This window comes from Helicoverpa armigera, chromosome 13, assembly GCF_030705265.1.
Source record: "Helicoverpa armigera isolate CAAS_96S chromosome 13, ASM3070526v1, whole genome shotgun sequence".
Lineage (NCBI taxonomy): Eukaryota > Metazoa > Arthropoda > Insecta > Lepidoptera > Noctuidae > Helicoverpa > Helicoverpa armigera.
The window spans coordinates 11176026-11197309 of NC_087132.1; the positions used below are offsets into that span (position 1 = coordinate 11176026).

Below are 21284 nucleotides of genomic sequence, written 5' to 3' on the forward strand. Positions count from 1 at the left end.
ATACAATTTCATTCAATAGGTACACGGTGGAGGTCAACTTGGTCGTGAAGACACTCATTAAATAAAAAAGTAGGTACCTATAATTGCATTCCCGTTTTGTATGAAAACACCAATTTGTACACAGATATTGGTATACATTTTTTTTTCTGAACTCTGGTTACCTCATGTAAACAACTATTCTTCGATATTTACGTCTTAATTATATCGTTTTTTGTGTCATTATGTTTGGTTTATTTTATAGTTAATATACCGCTTTATATTAATGAGTTGCCTTATTTGATTGAAGTCATCAGTGAAATCAAGAGTTATGTTATGTTATGCAACAATGGTAAGGTCATGCAACTTTTTAAATAACTAAATCTGAATAAAAATAAGATACAGAATGATATACTTAATTGCGGTTTGTATTTAATATTCATTCATTTGTATTTAAATCAACGAATATAGGGTTTTATGAACTCGAAATACAAGAAAAATAGATTTTTCCCTTGATTATTTCTTAATGAATCCCACCAAATTACACTTTGGATTAAATCCTTGTCAAAATAAACCCAATCGAAAAAAGAAATATAAAAATAAATCATCATCAACAATTGGACATATTACGAAACCCCCGACTTCGCACTACTGTCGCAACGTTTACCTGTATTATTTACAGTAAATATTTATCTTCGCGAGCTTCAGAGCGCATTGTTTATCGAATCGCTTGGACATCCACTTGTCCTGAACGACGTAGACAGAGAGACAATCACAATAATTTTTTTACTAATTTTTTTATAAAAAAAATTTATAAATTTTTCAAGGTGACGGTGATTTTGAAAATTGTCAAAATGGTCGTTTTAACTTCGAAAGAGACGAAACCTTCAGTAGCTGATTTCTATGCGGGAAAATCTGTTTTTATTACTGGTGGTACTGGATTTCTTGGGAAGGTACGTAAATATGTTTCTTTTTTTATTAGGTACTTTACATTTTTAGTTATTTTTTAATGTGAAATTCGCCGACTATCATTTAAGTAAGAACAACAACATTTAGATAAAATATTGGGAACAGCCGTTAGAGAATGCATGACATGACAGTCAAGCCAGGCGTCATTATTGTGTTTCTAAGACACCAATGAATGAGCATTGTTATTATATCGCACGTAAATATTATTTTGTATCGTAATCATATATACCTGCTATCTTATTTTTAATTGGGATCGCTTAATTATGGTTAGTATGAACAAAAAATTATAAAATATAAGAAAATATTTTGCCTTTAAAACCACCTTGGGGTGTAGTCACAAATAATCCGGCTCAGTGGATTGAAATAAACAAAATATTTTTAAATGACTTAATTCGCCTCGATTCGATGAGACATTTTTAAGTATTTAAATACGAACCAATTCAAGTAAAAGAATTTCATCCTTCTCTCTATAAGTCGCGTTCTTGCGTAAAAACTGATGAACCCATATCCAAAGGTAAATAAATAGTCTCGAGCTTTCGATAGGACATTAAAAACTTTTTTAACCAGTGCGGGAAGGAGGTCGGACGGGATATAGGTAAAACCGCTGGTTCGTTCAAATAGACCTATAAAAGCTCTTTCGAACTAGTTGCACGGTTCCAAAGAGTTGGTCTCATAGATAAGAACCGGCAAGAAACTCCATGGAGCATGTAGGAGTATTATACTTGGTAAAAGCTAACAAAAAATATTATTTTTAGCAGTGAAACTTCCTTAGACTTACGCTATTTACGATCGTAGTGGCAAAGCCATAGATCAAAGTTACAATAAAGTAATAAATCAAAACCTTCGTAAAATTCGTCATTTTGGGTCTGTAGACATCTTATTGAAAACGTAATTAACTAATTTGTTTATAAACTATGTATAAAGCTATCAATAACTGTTTATTCTTTTATTATTATTTATATTTTGATCCAAAAATGGTCTATATTATAAAATTATAATAAATTGCATTCATATGAACTATATCTAGCCGTCTAAAAATAATAATAAAATAGGCAACTTAATTATTTAGTGAATAACCAATTAGAAAAAATAGCCGAATAAAAAACAACAATACGCCTTGTAACTCGGTAGCGATATTTTTTTCTCTGTAGGTACTTCTTAATTCGAGAAGAGGCCATTGCCCAATAATCGGATCAAAATAGGCCTAAAGTTATTTTCCTCAAATAACAATAACCCACAAATCACAATGGCATTATAATTTCCACTGACATTGACCGATTATATTAACTCAATATACGTTATAATTGTAGGTATAAGCCCTTTAAAACATTCATCATATTTCACGATTTATTCATGAATATGATAATAGGTTTGATCACCTTGATTGGAGTATGCTGACCTTAACATCTACCTATGTAACGCGGTGTCCTGCGTGAGCGACGAACGCGACGCGACGCGACGCAACACGACGCGACGTAATGCGACGCGATGCTATACGCGACAGATGTCCTACGTGATTTTGGTCATTACTTCTCAAATCATGGAGAAGTTGTGTTACAATTTTGCTTGAAAGTTCATATTTAAAGTACAGACAGCAACAATCTTCCAACTTGTTTGTACTAATAAACGATTTCTTTAATATTTATGTTTTTTTTGTCCCACAACAATCAACGCTTCTGAATAGTTCGCGGTGTCGCGTCTGGTCGCCCTCAAAACAAGTACGCGTTACGTCGCGTCTCGCCGCAGACTGTCACATAGGCCGCATGTAGGGAATTCCTTTGAGTTGATCGCGTTCGTCGCGTTCGCAGCATCGCGTCGCGTCGCGTTCGTCGCTCACGCAGGACACCGCGTTAGTGATGTACTGGTGAACCTAAGGATTTGTCCTAAGAACCTGAAATTTTTGAGACTTTAGGAGACATACCCCTTTTTAACTTGACGACAAAGAAAGAGTCAGGAATAGATTTAAAGAAGCTTTAACTTTAATGGATCTTTCTGCAACTGACGGTTTCCCATTGATGGTATAGCACCGCAAAGTAGATCTCTAAATGTGCTGGGAAAGATACTACCAGACTTAATGGAAAAAAGTGCGAGTTTTGAAAGCAAGCTGCCGACTGCAGCTGCCGATTGTCGCTGGCTACCGTACTTGCAGCGTCTTCATGAATCGGTCGACATCTGCAAGCGACTGCACGTGCTGCTGCTGCTTCCATCCAAAATGCGCTTTCATGTAGATACATACCTAAAGACCAGTAGTGCAGCTGCCGTCAATGTCATGAAGCCATGGCACGTGTGGTTTGCAGCTAGCATTTATAACGGACTTTCAACCTAAGTTTCTCCTGAAAAAAAAATTTAAAATATTTCTGGGAATTTTATTTTTATAGGTATTCATAGAAAAACTTCTGTATAGCTGTCCAGATATCGGCAATATTTACATGCTCATACGAGAGAAGAAAGGGCTATCGGTTAGCGAGAGGATTAAACATTTTCTTGACGATCCGGTAAGTGCAAAATCTGACGTTCATTGGAAATCTATAAAAATAAGACAACGAGGATTTGAAGCCTCGCATATTGTCTGCCTATACTGATATGATTCGGGTGAAGAGATTGTTTGTTTGAAAGCACTTATTTCAGGAACAGCTACTGGACCGATTTTTTTTTAAGTGTTAGATCGAAGAAGCCTAAAGGCAATATTTTATCTGGGTGAGCTGACTAAGCTCACGAAACAACTCTTGCTAGCTCCTAAGTTTAGGTATATTTAAAACTCAATAGAAAAAATTCTAAATTGAGACCATAAAGGTCAATACATATACAGATAAATTACCAACATAAGAAGGTGTAATTTTATAATTGTTTTCAGCTCTTTACCAGACTAAAAGAGAAAAGACCAGCAGACTTAGAGAAGATAGTATTGATACCTGGCGATATTACTGCTCCTGACCTTGGTATTACTTCTGAAAATGAAAAGATGCTTATAGAGAAGGTATGAATTAATTTCTTATTTATTTACTAGCTTCAACCTAATAAAAGGACCTTATTTTATAAAATGTGTATTATTAATTACATGTTTTGCAAGGTGAATTCTACCATCGTGAAATATGACAATTCGTTTACCAGTTTTTGAGTTGGTTGCAATCAGACTTGAATGAGACTTGACTTGGTTGAATGATTGTAGTTTAAAACTAAGTAAGTTAACTTCTAAGTAATTATTACAATGGGTAAACTATGTAATTATGACCTTTTCTTAAGAGTTCTTAATGACTTCGCTATTGTTTTATATCCGTTACTGTTTTTTTATTAATTCGATTGCTCATAGTTGTGACTGATCTTGCATGATCTTTATTTTTTTATTACTTAAGAAGGTCCTTCAATGAAATAAATAGATTAATAGTCGTCAAAGAACGTTAGATATGTATTTTTGTTTGTTCCCTAAATACTCCGAAACTGCTGAACTGATTTGAAAAACTAATGGGAATAAAAAAAAGTTTAAAGAGTACAATCACATGCTTACGTATCGGTCGGTAATTAAAAGGTACAGTCAACCTATACATTTCTAAAGGAGACAAAATAACACAATTTATTTGAAACAATCGAATATGTGTCGTATCCGGGATAAGTTTGAATGTTAATTGGCAAAAAGGTTTCATCCATTTGCCGTGGAACCAGTCTACTTACCAGTCACTCTATAAAAATAATGCCGTTCCAGAACTTCGTACATTGTCCGCCTTTGTACATTGTTTTTTTTTGTAAAATGTGTGCAAAAAGTATAATAAATAAATAAAAATAAATAAATAAACTTCTTCTTCTATCGTTAATATTCCAGGTATCAGTGATTATTCACTCGGCTGCTACAGTGAAGTTTAATGAGCCTCTCCCGACTGCGTGGAAGATCAACGTGGAGGGAACTAGGATGATGCTGGCTTTGAGTCGAAGGATGAAGCGGATTGAGGTATGATGATGATTACAACAGTATTACAAACCGATTAACCTATTGTTATGGCGACAACAGAAATACAACATTTGTGAAAATTTCAACTATTTAACTGTCACTGTATACGTGAGATGCAGCCTGATCTGTCATCTTCGAATCGCTCTCACTTGCAGCTCATAATCTTGGGAAAAGGGTCCTTATTTCTCTTCTGGGTACAAAGCTTTAAAAAATATAAAATGTATACGGTCGTAAATTGCAGCTATTTCTTCTTGCAAAAGGCTTCATTCGGTGCTAAGTCTGTATAGATAGTTGTCTTGAATTGTTTTGAAAAACATATTTGTATAGAATGTGCCATATAGATATAGACAAATATTCTAATTCCTCATTAATTTATCAGGTATTCATACACATATCAACTGCATACACGAACACAAACAGAGAAGTGGTTGACGAGATCCTGTACCCAGCTCCCGCTGACATCAACCAAGTTCATCAGTTTGTCAAAGACGGGATTTCTGAGGAAGACACTGAGAAAATACTGAGTAAGTAGCATTTGAAGTTTGTGACATGTGATAAATTAAATTTCTGCCACTTTGATGAGGCATAATAGGGTGAGAGCCCAGGGCTACCAGATATCATTTATTGTCCTACTAATAATACCCATGCCATCATGCTGGGATTATTCGGAAAATATACCGCGGCCCTGGTACACAGAGGGCTCCAAAAGGAACATGGTGGGTTTTACGTTTTTTCACGCTGCCCCATAGCGGGAGGGGTCATATGATGATTACCTACAAAAAATAAAAATAACAATACGGAAGTTAATGTTTATTTTAAAGTAAGTTCAATAATTGACTATTTCCTTACTTGCTAAGTTGCACCGACAAATTCAAAAATGTCAGCTGCATTTGAAAAATTAAAAAAGCAATAAAATTTATCGATAGCATATCCTAAGCTGATTATGACGTAATATATCCTTATATCTTATCAAATTACTGCTTCAAATTAAGGAATAAAGCCCACCTACTTTGTTTATTTTTAGAGTTGATCCCTATGATATTAATAAGATCCTCATTATGTTATGATAATTTTGGATATTATTTTATGATAAATCATTAATTTGAAATACCTAGCTATTTGATAAGATATTCGTCATAATGAGCATTTCTTTTTGTGAAAAAATAAGTGATGTCTGACAGTCCTGGGCTCTTGGTCTATAAGAAATATACAATACTTACGAAATATCTAAGATATACAAAATCAAAGTCAACATTAAGCACTTATAACAAGTATTCGGAATCCTGTTTCAAGCTAACTGCAGACAGAGGTTTTTATAGAAACTGTTGAATGAACAATGCAGTTTTACGTCATCGTTTATACCGTCGTCATATTATATGTCATCGTGTATATTATTAATTGAAGATCGACTGAGAGTCTAATGATGTCCTCTTAGCCGATTCTCATACAAGTACATTAGCCAACTGCGCAGAATATAATAGTGCACAAGCATTTACGCAGATGCAAGTGCACTCACTATTCCTTCACTCTCATAGCCCGATGGGACGACAATCCAACACGACCGGAGAGAGATCAGGCGCAGGACCGACATTAACGTGCCCTTCGAAGCACGGGTGTAAAGGTATATTAAAATGTTGGTCATTTGTTTTCAGATGGTCGTCCAAATACATACACGTTCACAAAGGCTTTGACTGAGCATCTGGTTGCTGAAAACCAAGCCTACGTACCTACTATAATTGTGAGGCCTTCAGTCGGTAAGTTAAGTTTAGTTTCAGTTTTTCTCCCGTGGGAACCTCTGCAAGAAAAAAAGTAATAAATAAAAAGAAGCCTATAGCCTTTCTTTGTAAATGGGCTATGAAACACTGAAAGAATTGAATAAACAATTCAAATCGGTCTAGTAGTTCCTGACATTAGCTCGTTCAGTACGAGGGTTTTCTCAGGTTCTAGTTAATATAAATTTTATTCTGGGCTGGGGAAGTAGTTACCTTGGAATGGGGTGAACCAGGGTAAAACTAGTAAGAAAATGAAAAGTCTTTTAATCAAGCTAGTACCCTACTTTTCCATTTTGGAAAAAAAATATAGTCTTGAAGAAAAAAAAAAATGACAAACAATATCCTGAAGCTTATTTACAACTAACATAAACATTTTTATGTTGTTGATGGAAAATTATAATTTTATTTTTATATCCTTCTCATAGTTTATTATATCGTAAAATGTAAAGGGATTTATTGTGACCCGGGCACATGTAGGCAAATGATTTATTGTCATCTCATCTTACTATCAATGTGTTTTTTTTTGTTATTGTATAATGTTTTAGACATTTTATTTTTCATAAGTGCCTTTAAACTGTGACTTGCCTTTAACTTGTGTGAACTTTTACAAGTTAAGATAATTATTTTTTTTAACTTGCTCAATTTGAATAAAATATATTGTTTATTTTAAGTAACCACACAAGTTTCCAGCCACTACTTTTTCAAGTCCGCGGACAAACCTTATGTTTAGCAGTGAATGTTCTACGGTGGGGATTAAAATAATAATATGCTAATTCGTTCTCAATCAAATCTTGCCTATTTGCACAATATTCAAATTATATAAGCATTCTCTACAATAATCACAAGTTTAACCTATATCTTTTCAGTGGCAGCAATAAAAGATGAGCCAATAAAGGGTTGGCTAGGCAACTGGTATGGAGCTACTGGTCTCACAGTCTTCACGGCTAAGGGTCTCAACCGAGTTATATATGGACACTCTAGCAATATTGTAGACTTGATACCAGTGGATTATGTTGCTAATCTGGTGATCGCTGCTGGGGCTAAGACTAGCAAGTAAGTTTATGTGCAAAAGTTGTTAGATCAGGTCAGGAAAGTTTTTAGATAAAGCCTTTAGTCTTTAAAGCAATAATTTCATTTAAAATTATTGACCTATCCAACTTCTGTACTGAGTTTCCTGTCCAGTTCAATATGAAGGCCTTGAAAAGATTGCGCAAGAGGTAGTTATCTGGTAACGCGGGCGTAAGCTAGTTAGTATTATGCAGAAATTAATATTTTAAAATTTGTGATAGAGAGTCATTCTTCTCACTTTTAGGTCAACTGAGCTGAAGGTATACAACTGCTGCAGCAGTGCCTGCAATCCCATCACAATTGGCAAACTGATGAGCATGTTCGCCGAGGATGCTATCAAACAGAAGTCTTGTAAGTATGCAATATTATTTATTTTTTAAGAGAGTTCTTAGGCAGAATAACCCGTAGAATGTCGGCGAACAGATTTCCGTGAGACACAGTTGATTTTCTATTGTTTTATAGTGAGCGACATACAAGCAGTTAAAATATTATATAAGTATACACTACAGTATTGTAAACATTGTCACGACATACGTTCAGTACTCGTGCGCCTAATCTTTTAGTATGAGCAAAGTTGATGCAAAGACACTTGGTACTGTATTATTTTAGGCAACACATATCAATTATTTGATAATCATCAAAATTAATCAACGCCTTTAGTCCTTTTTTCAGTTATCGCTCACTTACGTATAATATTGTATATTCAAACCCCAATTGCTCATGTCACTTGAGGTAAAAAAATAATATAATGGCAAGGAAATAGTAAGATAATGGAAAACAATAATAGCTTTTGTTTGCTGATAGCTCTATAGTTAAAATAAAATAAAATTAATCATATTTCTTTACAGATGCTATGCCCTTACCCGGATGGTACATTTTCACAAAATACAAATGGCTGGTGCTTCTACTGACAATACTATTTCAAGTAATACCGGCGTATATCACAGATCTTTACAGGCACATGATTGGGAAGAATCCACGGTAAGAGTTTATACCTTTAGTAAATTAGGTTATTGTCTATAATTAGGCTAAAAATGGTGTTTATTTTCAAGAAAAGCGATGAATAATATTGCAAGACGTACGGGAAGTTGAAATAGGTCATTTTTTATCAGTTAATCATTGTGTGTAGGTTAGGTAGATCATTCAAGTTTTAAATTAATTGACTTCAAAACAGGAGGTTCTCAGTTTGAACTATAACTACGTACACTCTATCAAAATATTATAATACTATTTTGGTATATTATAATACTATTTTGGTAAAAGCCGTTCAGAATAGTTTTTTTCAGATTTAGTAGAAGGTTTTAGTAAGGTATATCATTAAAGTTTTTTTTTTCTATCAACAGATACATTAAACTCCAATCCCTAGTAAATCAAACGCGATCTTCAATCGACTTCTTCACGAGCCACTCCTGGGTGATGAAGGCAGACAGAGTAAGAGAGCTTTTTGCCTCTCTTTCCCCCGCAGACAAGTACCTGTTCCCCTGTGACCCTACGGACATTAACTGGACACATTATGTACAAGACTACTGTTGGGGAGTCCGACATTTTTTGGAAAAGAAAACTACGAATAAATAAATAGAAACGACAATATACAAGCTATTGATTTGCATCCGTGTCAAATTCAAGGACGTAATTATGCTAATGATTCTCAACCGAAATCAACAATATTATATGTATATTAGGTTAATTCTGAAATACTATGAAATTACAGGAACAAAAATAGCAGCACATATCAGCTATTTCTCGTATTTTCAATTAATTATTTACGTATTTAATGTTAACCTCCTGGCACGGATGCAAATCAACAGCTTATATTAAAAAAATTAAATTATTTTTTGGTTAGTTCTTAGATATAGTTAGTTAGATTCTGTCAGGAAAAATCACAGAAGTATTATTTTGATGAAAAAAATCACAGAGTAAGGAAAAATAGCGGAGATGCATAGGGAAGGTAACTCAGGCGTTTTCTTGTAGGCCGAGCAACGTACAGCATACGTAACGTAATAACGAACTAGGCGTTCGAGTTTCTTGTCAAATCTGTATTCATGTGCAAATAAATACTTTGACTTTGAAATCAAAAGTAATCTGTCAAAGATTGTATGGTGTGTAAGAGCGGAGCTAGTAACAACCCTCGTTCCCCGTACACCCGCATTTTGGCGCGCTACTTTCTTAGGAGATTTTGCGTTCTGACATCTCCGCTAGTCATTTTGTTCTCCATGGTAAAGGCCATTAAGTAATGTCACATTCTTTTAGCCGTACTAAGTCGGTCTAACCGACCGATGTTAAACTTAAACGCGAAAATTATAAGTATGATGTAGTATTTCATATATTTTTGTCGCATATTTTATTTATGTACATTTCCATTTCATTTATTAAACATTTGAAAAACAAAGTGTTTTTGTTTTATTCCTCAACATCGTAATTTGATATCATCATTACAACTTTCACATTATAATGTCAGCATACCCCTTTTTAGGTTTCCGTAGTCTATTAGGAACCCAGGCTGCGGCTCCACTGAGGCGGAAATAAGCGGAGTTGTGAAAAGAAGTACTTGCACTGAGGCGGAGACGAGCAGAGCGCTAGACTATTCCCATCGGCATTGAAGCGGAGCGTAGACGCAATGTGGACCCCACACGTCTCCTCTCCGCTCCGCTCGTCTAACAGTGGAGCCGCAGCCTTATAGTTTCGCCATGTATCTGTCTGTCCGCGGATTATCTCAATGACCTTTAGCACTAGAGAGCTGAATCGGTGTACCAGTTTTTGAGTTTACAGCGAACAGTAAAACAGACGACTCTGGTGACCATGTTTTATAGTGTATGGCTTAAAATTCACCGTCTAAATCGAAATCTAAAACACAATTCACGTTCGAAATCTAATACAATGGGCAAGCTACCTCTATAATCTACAAATGACTTCTAGACAAAAAAAGACATATGAATTTAAAAAACGAAAAAAATGTAAACGATATTTGTAATATTTTGCATTTTGTTTTAAAGGTGCGTTTTGAATACCAACTACTGACAGCACATGCCGAAAACGTTTTGGATCGTAGCGGCAGCATATGCAGTCGCCCTTTGATATCAATTGTTTTCATGCAGCCTCGCGGCATGTGGCATGTGCGGTCGGCAGCTAGCTTTAAAAACGCACCTTAAAACAGGTCATAATTAATTCGCATACAATACATGTTTTTTCAGTTTTATGAATTGAAACAATAATAACCCGAAACATAATTAACATGTCGATGTAGTTATAAAACTGACAAGTTTGTAACGATTCGTACGAACAGGGAATATTTAAATAAAAGGCCATGTTTTTATTTTAATTAAATATACATTACTGTTCAAATAATTTTGTTTTTTGTGCTCACAATTGTAATTAAACAATATCTGTTATCGTTTCAATTAATTTCAATGAACAACGGAATTGACCGAATACCTATAATAAAAAACGATTCCTAAAACACCAAATTTCACATAATGGATGACTATATAGAAGGCCCCACCCGATCACAGTTCATTTTTTCCTCATCCTCCTCCTAGCCTTTTCTCAACTATGTTAGAGTCGGCTTCCAGTCTAACCGGGTGCAGCTGACAACCAGGGCTTTACAGCCCTATCTGACCTCCTCAACCTAGTTGCGCGGGCAACCCAATACCCCTTGGTTAGATTTGTGTCAGACTTACTGACTACCTACCCGTAACGACTGCCAAAAATGTTCAAATGACCGCCGTGACCTTCAGTTTATAATGCCTTCTCTTTACTCGTTATGAGAAGATGGTCACCCATTCACGGACCGACCGCTCCAAGTGTTGCTTAACCTTATGTCCAATGATCCGCAAAGGTCTGACTTAACCACGAGCTTTAAGAATATATTTAGAACTTATTAATATATTATCCTAAGATACAGAAGGTCTAATCCATCTACAGTTCAACTGCATTGTGCTCATCTAACATTGATTTAACCATGAGCCTGTTAGCAACGCCTATTGACTTTTAAAAAGGTCAAAAATTTGAAAACCAGTCGTTGATAACATGCGCCGTTCGATAAATGTATCTTTTGCATACTAATACTGTAAGGTGAATAACAATGACATCACTTAGGTAATTCACATTTTCTTTATACCTAGTATTTTTTCAAAATAACTTTTTTTGCATACTAACTGTTGCCAGCGGTTTTACGATGGGTCTAAAGAAAATTCTAACACATGAATAAAAACCCTGTAAGTTGTATCACTGTTAATTCGTTCATAAAAATTCATCGAGAGAGTATCAAACATGATCATGTCCTCCTAACCGATTTATCGGCCACGACCCGAAAATCGAACCCTAGACCTCGTTCACCGCAGTTGTGCTAGCTACAACTAGACCAACGAGGCAGTTGTATGGGATCAAACATATCAACATACTTCTTTTTTTTTAAATCAGTTATTTGTATGAACCAACATATTTAAATGAATCATTTTTTCCAAGATCAATTTTCTAAACTTTGGCGGTTATTTGCTAAAACTGAGTCTTCTATTTTACCGTAACATAAGACAAGTTTCACACGCATATAAGTACATAACAGATATAAGAACATGAGTGTAATTTTATTCACGTTAATCTTCATACAAACTTTGGAGACTGAATTCGCAGAAACAATACAGTTTTGTCTAAATAATTTGTTTAATTTAACTATATTTTAAAGTTATTTTTTTAGTTATTATTATTTTCGATGAAATTTTAAAATTATTTTTATAATGAGTTTTGTAAAAGTATTGAACTTACGTTTATTCATTAGTAATTGTGTAGTATGTAAAAATGTGACAGTTAAAAACTCTCGAAGATATTCCAGTATCTACGGGTAAGTAAATGAATTACATAAATATATTATATCAATACATATTTTAACATCAAAACCACGCAGTCAACACGCTCATCACACAAATGCACCATACAGGGAATCGAACCCAGAACCGTCATTTCAGCAATCCGGCATAGTGACCATTGCGTAACTTCGAGAGAAACTACTTCCCGCATTGATAAAAAAAAATATATTATCCTGATGAAAAAAGATCACTAACATCCAAAATTAAAATTTCATAATATTAGTACTAGTGTTTTCTTGAAAATCTTACCTGGATAATTAGGTATAGGTACTTCGTATCTTTTGCTTTTCAGTGGAAAATCAAAGGATGCAAACTACCAGTCAGTCGGAGACTTCTATGCCGGGAAATCTGTATTTGTGACTGGAGGTACCGGGTTTTTAGGAAAGGTTTGAAACAAATAAGAATATTCTAGTAAATTTCGTATATTTCTTTATAATCCTGTAAATTATTGGTATATATTTTTTAAACCCGACTCAAAAATAGGGTAAGTATCTTATAAGTTTGACCGCTATGTGTGTCTGTCGGCATGTCTATATGTATGTCTGTGGCACAGATATTTGGATGCGGATTTTTAACTGATAATGAAGCTAATAACTATTTATATACAGGTATATCTTGAGAAGCTACTGTATTCATGCAAAAGGCTAGATAAAGTCTACCTCCTAGTGAGAGAGAAGAAAGGTGCCAATGTTACCCAAAGGTTAGAAGAGTTGTTTGCAAACCCGGTAAGTATTTGTGAAACCAACTTTAATGATGACGTTATTAAGTTCAACATTGACTGAATGCCAATGTAGTTATGGATGGTTCATATTCTATTTAAGATAGAGTTTCCTAGAGCTTAAAATTCAGCAGCTGCACTTATGTTCTGAAATACTTCTATTATAGTGCGAATCAAAGTAATATATAACCAAACTTAATGGTGAAACCATACTTACCTCTGGGGCACCTTCACCGCTCTGCTGATACCCAAAAATAATTTTCAGGTATTCAAAAGACTGAAAGCTAGTAATCCTGAATCTATTAAGAAGGTGGTGCCAATTATTGGTGATGTAACTTTACCAAACTTGGGATTGAACCAAAAAGATGAGGAGACTTTGGTCGATAAGGTGAGGACTATTTTCAAGCTTTGCAAATCATAAATTAGAAAAATAATATAACATTTTGTTTCATTATAATAATCATGATAAAGAAGAAAATACACTAATACAGAAGAGAAAAATTAAGGGATTTGTATCGTTATTTTCTATCAGCTGTAACTCCAGGACTAAAATATAGGAATGATCGTAGAGAATCGTAGATTCAAGTGTATGGTTTTCAGAGCTTTCCACGTATTCTTCTTTTCAATAAACCGATACTTTAAAAGACACAATACCTAACAATACACCTACCAAAAGAATAGTTACCGTGATAAAATTAACCACTTGCCCTGAAATCCAGGTTTCAGTAGTATACCACGCGGCAGCTACCGTAAAGTTCAACGAACCGCTGCAAGTGGCTATGAACATCAACTTCGAAGGCACGCAGAAGATTCTCGAATTGAGCAAGCGTATGAAAAATATTGAGGTAATAATAAATATTATATGTATGAAGCTATTTTATTGCTGTGCAGTTTTAATTTTGTTTGAATACAAGAAAATAAAAAGTTAATGTATATAATTAACTAACAGTGTTGGCACACTGGCGGATTTTCCGCTCGGGTTATTTAAGTGACTTCTCTCGGTTTGTATAGCTGGGTACTCACTTAGAAGTGTAGCACGTAACGTATCAGATACGGTATCAACCTGCAAGTGGGTACGGCTCGTTCACGATCCTCACGATCACATTGCGAGCCGCCTTTGTGTTAGCAGCGAAACCGCCACTCGGCGGGTCACTGCGAGCTTACAGCGCTCCACGCGCGAGAGCGGCTCGCGGCGGGCTCGTGCCTACGTACTCACTTGATACCGTATCTGATACGTTACGTGCTACACTGCTAAGTGAGTACCCAGCTTATGATTGCAGGCTGTCGCGCAAGTAGGACGCACACGCAATTGATCAGCTATCGTTGTAAAGAATACGTTTAAAACCGAACGACGCTGTTTGCAATGTTTCGTGAGGTTTTGCTGTAAATTTTCTTTTCCTTTTTTTTTTTCAAAATATAGATAAGACACTTACAAACAGGATTGTGACGTCATCGTTTCTCGGTTGAATGCGTGCAATAGAGGTCAAGCAAGATAGTATTAAATTTTTTTACACCTGTTTAACTTAAAAACCAGTTTTGATGATGTTTTCAGAAGAATTAAAATGAAAATGAAAATAAATAAAATGCAAACCATTAAGACCCGAGACCCGTGGGTCTTAATGGATTTTTAGAAGTCATTTTTTGTTGAAATAAACCAGAAATCATAGTTATATCAATGAAACTGATTAACTTTAATCTTGACTTCCATGTATTCCACCAGGCCTTCATCTACATATCAACAGCATTTACGAATACCTCACGGAAGGTGCTTTTGGAGACAGTTTACCCGCCTCCAGCTAAAGTGGATGATGTGTACAAGTTCATTGAAGAGTATGGTCATGATGCACAGGAGACGAAGAAGTTTTTGGGTAAGAATTCATCTAAGTATTTGTACAGTGAAAACTCATAATAAATGAACAGTATGGATGAAGTGTTCTTTCACGAAATGAGCACCGAATAAATTTTGATGAAATAATAAAGGATAAGTAGTTTGAAGGTTAGATTAATTCATTGAAAAATAAAGTAAATTAAATATGTACTATTCATCCTTATAATATTGTGATAGTATAAATAAATAGGCCTGCTCCATAAATAAGCTATCTAACACTGAAATATTTCAATTCTGTCTCCCCTTCAAACTTGACAAACAAACAATACTTCAGCTTTATAATATTAGTACGAGTGTGTAGATTAAAATCACGTTTCTTTACAGATGAACAGCCATCGACCTACACATTCACAAAGTCGTTGTCAGAAGCCTATGTCGCCAAGAACCACGGCGATGTACCCACCGTCATCATCAGGCCTTCTGTTGGTAATATAGCTTTTATAATTATGTTTATTGTTTCAGCCTTTTTATCGTCCCATTGCTGGGAACGGGCTTCCTCTCACACGGAGAAGATTATGTTTATTAAGCAGTTTAAGTATGGCAAAGTCATCCCGTTAAAAAATACATAGCCATATGTATTATCATAGGGCTTTTTTTAAGTTTAACTTCAAGCTCAACATTTTTAAATGGGGCTAAAAAAAATATTTAATATTAATTTCGTACAAATTCTATGTGAAGTACACTTATGTTTTTATTTTGTGACTCATTTAAAATTTACAGACTTTTCAAATTGCCGGATTTGCAGTACACGGTTTCCGAGCGGAAAAACCGAACGGAAAATCCGCTGATTTGAAAATATTGTAACTTCTTACTTTAAAGAAAATTTTACCTTGATGATCCCGAGGATTTATATCACAACCTAATTCTCTGCATCTACTATTTTTAATTTTCCATGTCGTGATTTCCAGTGTCATCAGCAAAAGATGAGCCTCTAAAAGGCTGGTTGGACAACTGGTATGGAGGTACAGCCTTAGTACAAAATGCTGGAAGGGGATGGAACCGGTTCGCGCTTGGCAACTACGATGCACCTCTAGACTTGATCCCTGTGGATTATGTGTCTAATATGAGTGTTATTGCTGCCGCTAGAGCTAAAAAGTAAGTATTTAATTTGTGGAATGAGAAATAGCTTATGTTTGTGTCTGGCATGCAATTGAAATAATTTGGTTTTTACATCACGCTAAACAAAAAATATTAGAGACATGCCTACGTCTTTACACAGTATCTACTAGTACCATTATAGTGCATGGTACGGCAAATCGTTAATGATACTCCCATAGTCTGCTTGAAATAGGGGACGTACCTAAGAAAGAAAGAAAGAAGAAGAAAGAAAACTTATTTATTGACACAAACCATACCTAGACACTTTGATAGAAGTATCTTTGATATCGTTATCAAATTGATGATAACGTAACTTGCCAATCCACGTGGAGTACGGGAGTGTAACTTACGAATTTGCCAAACTCTTATATTTGTTGTAATCAATACTGATATTTTAATTGTATACTTATTACTTATTACTTTTAAGATAATTGCAATATCAATGGATTTTGAAGGAATATGAATATTTTTTGCAGGTCCAGTGACGTACAAGTTTACAACTGTACCTCTAGCGCTGAAAATCCTATCATATGGAGTGATGTCCACAAGTATTTCAATGGAGAAATGATTGCGCGGGGTAAAAGTAAGTTTTTTCATAAACCTCACACACAAATCATTTATCCAAATGTATACAGCTATAATTAGAAGCATATTAAATAATATTTTGTCAGTCAGTACTGGTTTTCGGTGAAATTCGTTACACCAAAGCCACTGGAACAAATTTTTTATGTAACATTTACCCGACTGCCAACAAAGGTGTCATTATACATAATTACATTTAAATATTGTTTCAGATGAAATACCCTACCCACATGTGATTTATTTAAAATCGAAACCACTCATGAATATTTGCACCTTTATCTTTCAAACGACTCCTGCGCAAATCGCTGATTTGTGGCTGAAAATTACTGGTCAGGAACCTAAGTAAGTATTCTGAAATATAAACTTATACCTAAGTCATAATAAAACAAAGTCTGTTTGTTTGTTTGATGTCAAAAAAAAACCTACTGAATGGATTTTATATTCGGAATTTACTTAGAGATTTAATGATTTGTGAGACAGGTGTAAATATCTATACTGTAATTAATTTATAACTAATTTATTTAAATGATTTAAATATATTTAAATTAAGTACTTAGTAATTAATTACATGTTAATTTATAAATAATAATGTAATGCAGTTAATTGGAATTAATTAAGTAAATTGGGTATAATTAATCATTTATACCTAATTTATTTATACCCTGCCATTGGTGTCCAAGATATATGTACTTAAAAAGTACAAACATACTCCACAGATTGGTGCTTTACCCCATTTGCCATCACAACTTTCACTAGGCCACCACAACTTCGCAAATAATTTTAATAAAACTTTTAATTATTAATTATATCAACAGATACACAGAAACTCTATCAAAGGTCCTCAAAGTACGAGACGGTTACGAGTTCTTTACCGCCAACTCCTGGGTGATGAAGGCGGAGCGAGCGAGGGAACTGTACTCCTCACTGTCCCCCGAGGACAGGGAGGAATTCCCCTGTGACGTCACACAGATTGTGTGGTCGGAGTATATGAGGGACTACTGTAGGGGCATCTTGAAATATATTACTCCAAAGACAAATGGTAAATAGGTGTAATAATTTGTAATAGTTGATTGTAGTTATTAAAATATAGATTTGTTTATTGTTTTGTGTTATTTTTTTATTTATAAAATAAATAGACATAGGCAGAGTGTAAGTAAGAGGAAAAAATACAAAAATAATGATTTTCAACAAAACATATGAACCCATTTCCAAAAGCATAGAAAGAAAATAGATGTAGGTACTTTTATGTAAATATGTATTTTGTTTTTTTTTTACAACCCAATTGAACCACATTTAGTTTAATAGTTAGACTATGCGAAACTCCGTCTAGTCTGACACAACAATAATAACTTTCCATACTTTACAAAACTAATTAGAAAACAACAAGTGACAATATATTTTATCATCAAAATAATGTTCATTATTCGTTCAATTTCATCCATCACTTTCATCTTGAGTTAATGAAAAGAGACAAAAAACTCGACGAAATTAGTTCGTTAAAATTAATCAGAATTAATTTACTTTGAGCAGTTGGAGCTTTGTAATTAAATTGAGAATGACGACGTAAAATCAATTTTGTCTTTTTCCCTAAAGAATAAAGTTTGGTTTTGTCAAAATTATAATTTCGAAAATTTTTGCATTAGCATAAAAGAGTTGTCAGAAAGTGTGTAATTATAAAATTTCTTGCTTCTCGAGCGGTTTCACCCTCGTCCAGTGAGGATCATTATACTTCACGCAATCGGATTGAACGTTACCTATAGCCTCCCTCTATGTACAAGGATATCTAACACTGAAATATTTTTTCATATTGGATCAGTAGTTTCTGTGATATATTTAGTCAAACAAACAAACTCTTCAGCTTTAGACAAGACATATACGAAGTAGTGAAGGGGTGTTAGGAGCTGTCTTTGTGTATTTTTATCATGATTTTCATGCTAGGTAGTTGCTGATTTTCAGGCTAGTTTGATTAAATGATTTGATATTTTTTAAGGTTTTCAGACTAGTTGTAAAGTTCATTTACTAAAGTTTAAAACACAATACGACCTTTTTCAACTATCTCTACTCTAAGCCCCTACTGAAACCTTACGAGTGACTGTTATTGTACCCCTTCTTAATATTAAGGTAACACAAATAACATAGAGACCCACATTGCCCCTATCTTGAACCTAGCTCGTTACTTATGCAAGTTATATTATTATTCATGCCTTTCGTTACCTAAGGCTGAGCCGCTTAACTATAGTATACGAGTGTATCTGCATATTCTATGTCATTGGATTAATTTTATTAGACTATGTTGGTTGGATATGGTATTAAATTGGTAAGTACTTCAACATTTAATTCTTTTGGATAGATAAGTGTTTTAAAAGGTCTTATTAAAAGTTACAAAATAAATACGAAATTGAAAATGATATTTTTATATTCGACGGGGTATATTAAGTTTAACGTGTCAGTGTGTGTCCGAACTAATTCTGATATACTTTGCGCTTTTGTTGGAAGTCTTAAAAATATTCTTTTTTCGTGTCGCAGATATGTTATATAGTGAATCTACCTACACTTTGTCAGCCCAATATGCCGCCTTAAAAATGTGTAGTTGAAGTTGGTAGACTAGCCGTAGAAGAATACTTAATACCAAATCCTACAAAGGCAAAAAAATGTTGGTGTTGTCGGGAGATTACCCACAAAATAAGTAATATGTAATACTATATCCAACACGAGTACTCGAATCAGTAAAATTTTAATGTAATGTGCGTAGAGAAATCTGAATTGAATTCAAACCATTAGGGAGACGCACCTACGTAGGTATAACGAATATGAATTTAACGTGTCTGTAGGTCACCCAAACAGCGAACATCATAAGATTAAATTGTCTATCTGTACTAATATAAAAGAGATGAAACATTTTTCTGTTTATTTGTATCGTAAAAATATTTCACTGTTGGCTATAGCTACATTATCCCCGAGCTACATAGGCTATATTACAACTGGATACGAGCAGTAGAAGTTTTCTTGCGGTTTTACCCGTGTTTCGTGGGAACTACTGCCCGTACCGGGATAAAATATAGCCTACATACGAGTACATATGTTACTCGGGAAGAGTGTCGCTTTCCAAACCAACAGTGTTCCGAGCCTTCAAAGAAACAAAAAAAAAGTTTTCTGTTTATTACATTAGTAAAGAGTAAAGATTATATATACCAAAATGGAAGTCGGATAGGTATAAATAAACGCCCATCTACCTACCAAAAATGTAACGTTTCTTTAATGTGTCAATTTACTCGTTATTGCTTTGACGAGCTGTTAAATGTTGCCATAAATCATTTTGTAACGGCATTTAGAGCAATGTGTTGCCACGCTTAAAATATTAGATTGCATTAAATAAAAACTGTCTATGGTATAAGCGGTTACAGAAATTAAAAATTTTATGAAAAATGTTTGGTTTTTGAATTTTAAAATAATATTAGAATCAACAGACGGTGGTATTAATTACTTACTTACGTTATTGATTTTAAAGGCCAGCTTTTGAGACTTGTGTTTTACTAGAGTTATAGTGAAATAATTCTAATTTATTTCACAGATTACTTAGACTTTATTACGGAGCAGGGACTATGAATTGTAAAGCCCCAGTTTATATTAGGTACTTTATAGTTATACACAACTGTGTATTATGTATATTTATTTATGTAGATTTATGTCAAATAAATGAATACACTACCTATTGTTAAAAACTTTATGTTATATTTTTTCTATGATAAAGTTTCTAAACACTTGGAAGCACCTTATTAATATACTAGCTGTTGCCCGCAACTTCGTCTGCGTAGGCAATATAGAATAGTCAAAATACTACTTATCCCGTAGGTGCATTCTTTCATGTGACAGTATAATTAGGATTAGCACTTAGCAGTCGCATAGATTCATTGATCAAGGTTGTGTTGTGGATGTGACCATTTATCTAAACAAAAGAAGTAAAGTTTGTGACGTTGTGAATATCTCGGGATCTAGTCAGCCAATTTGGAAAATTATTACGTATGGTGCGTAAGTAATTTTCACAGGAAACAGTTATAAAACGGTTTATTGACAGGTCAACTTTTTAATTTTATATTTTACGGATGCCATTGTTGCCATTACACAACGTTTTGATGACAAATATTTTTTTAAGCTACCAACATTCCGGTAGTGTTGAGAAATTAGTATGTTTTTATGTCATTATCTGTTCATTACTTAAGACATGCTTAAGCTACGTTTATAGGTCAAAATAATTTAATCACTACTTAAGGCTTTAAGTAGTAATTACTTAAAACATTGCATAGAAGATGATTTGTTGATTTTTATAAGTAAGGCTGTATGTCTATATGCTTTGAGTCTGACAAAGCTGTCATTTGTACATTTTCTGCAGCTGCTACGTCTAATCAGA

The 21284-nt window shown here is 34.3% G+C and overlaps 1 protein-coding gene across 1 annotated transcript; it reads left to right on the forward strand.

Annotated features, from left to right (window-relative positions):
• Nucleotides 1-799: 799 nt before the first annotated feature.
• On the forward strand, nucleotides 800-17945 carry LOC110382778 (uncharacterized). Its single transcript, XM_064037560.1, has 21 exons — nucleotides 800-929; nucleotides 3324-3440; nucleotides 3800-3922; nucleotides 4763-4888; nucleotides 5268-5412; nucleotides 6541-6642; nucleotides 7527-7713; nucleotides 7973-8079; nucleotides 8577-8709; nucleotides 9072-9297; nucleotides 12444-12565; nucleotides 12883-12976; nucleotides 13199-13315; nucleotides 13574-13696; nucleotides 14028-14153; nucleotides 15029-15176; nucleotides 15521-15622; nucleotides 16105-16291; nucleotides 16771-16877; nucleotides 17089-17218; nucleotides 17692-17945. The coding sequence occupies exons 1-21, from the start codon at nucleotides 831-833 to the stop codon at nucleotides 17921-17923; spliced, it is 2853 nt and encodes a 950-aa protein (XP_063893630.1). The 5' UTR covers nucleotides 800-830; the 3' UTR covers nucleotides 17924-17945.
• The last annotated feature ends 3339 nt before the right edge of the window (nucleotides 17946-21284 follow it).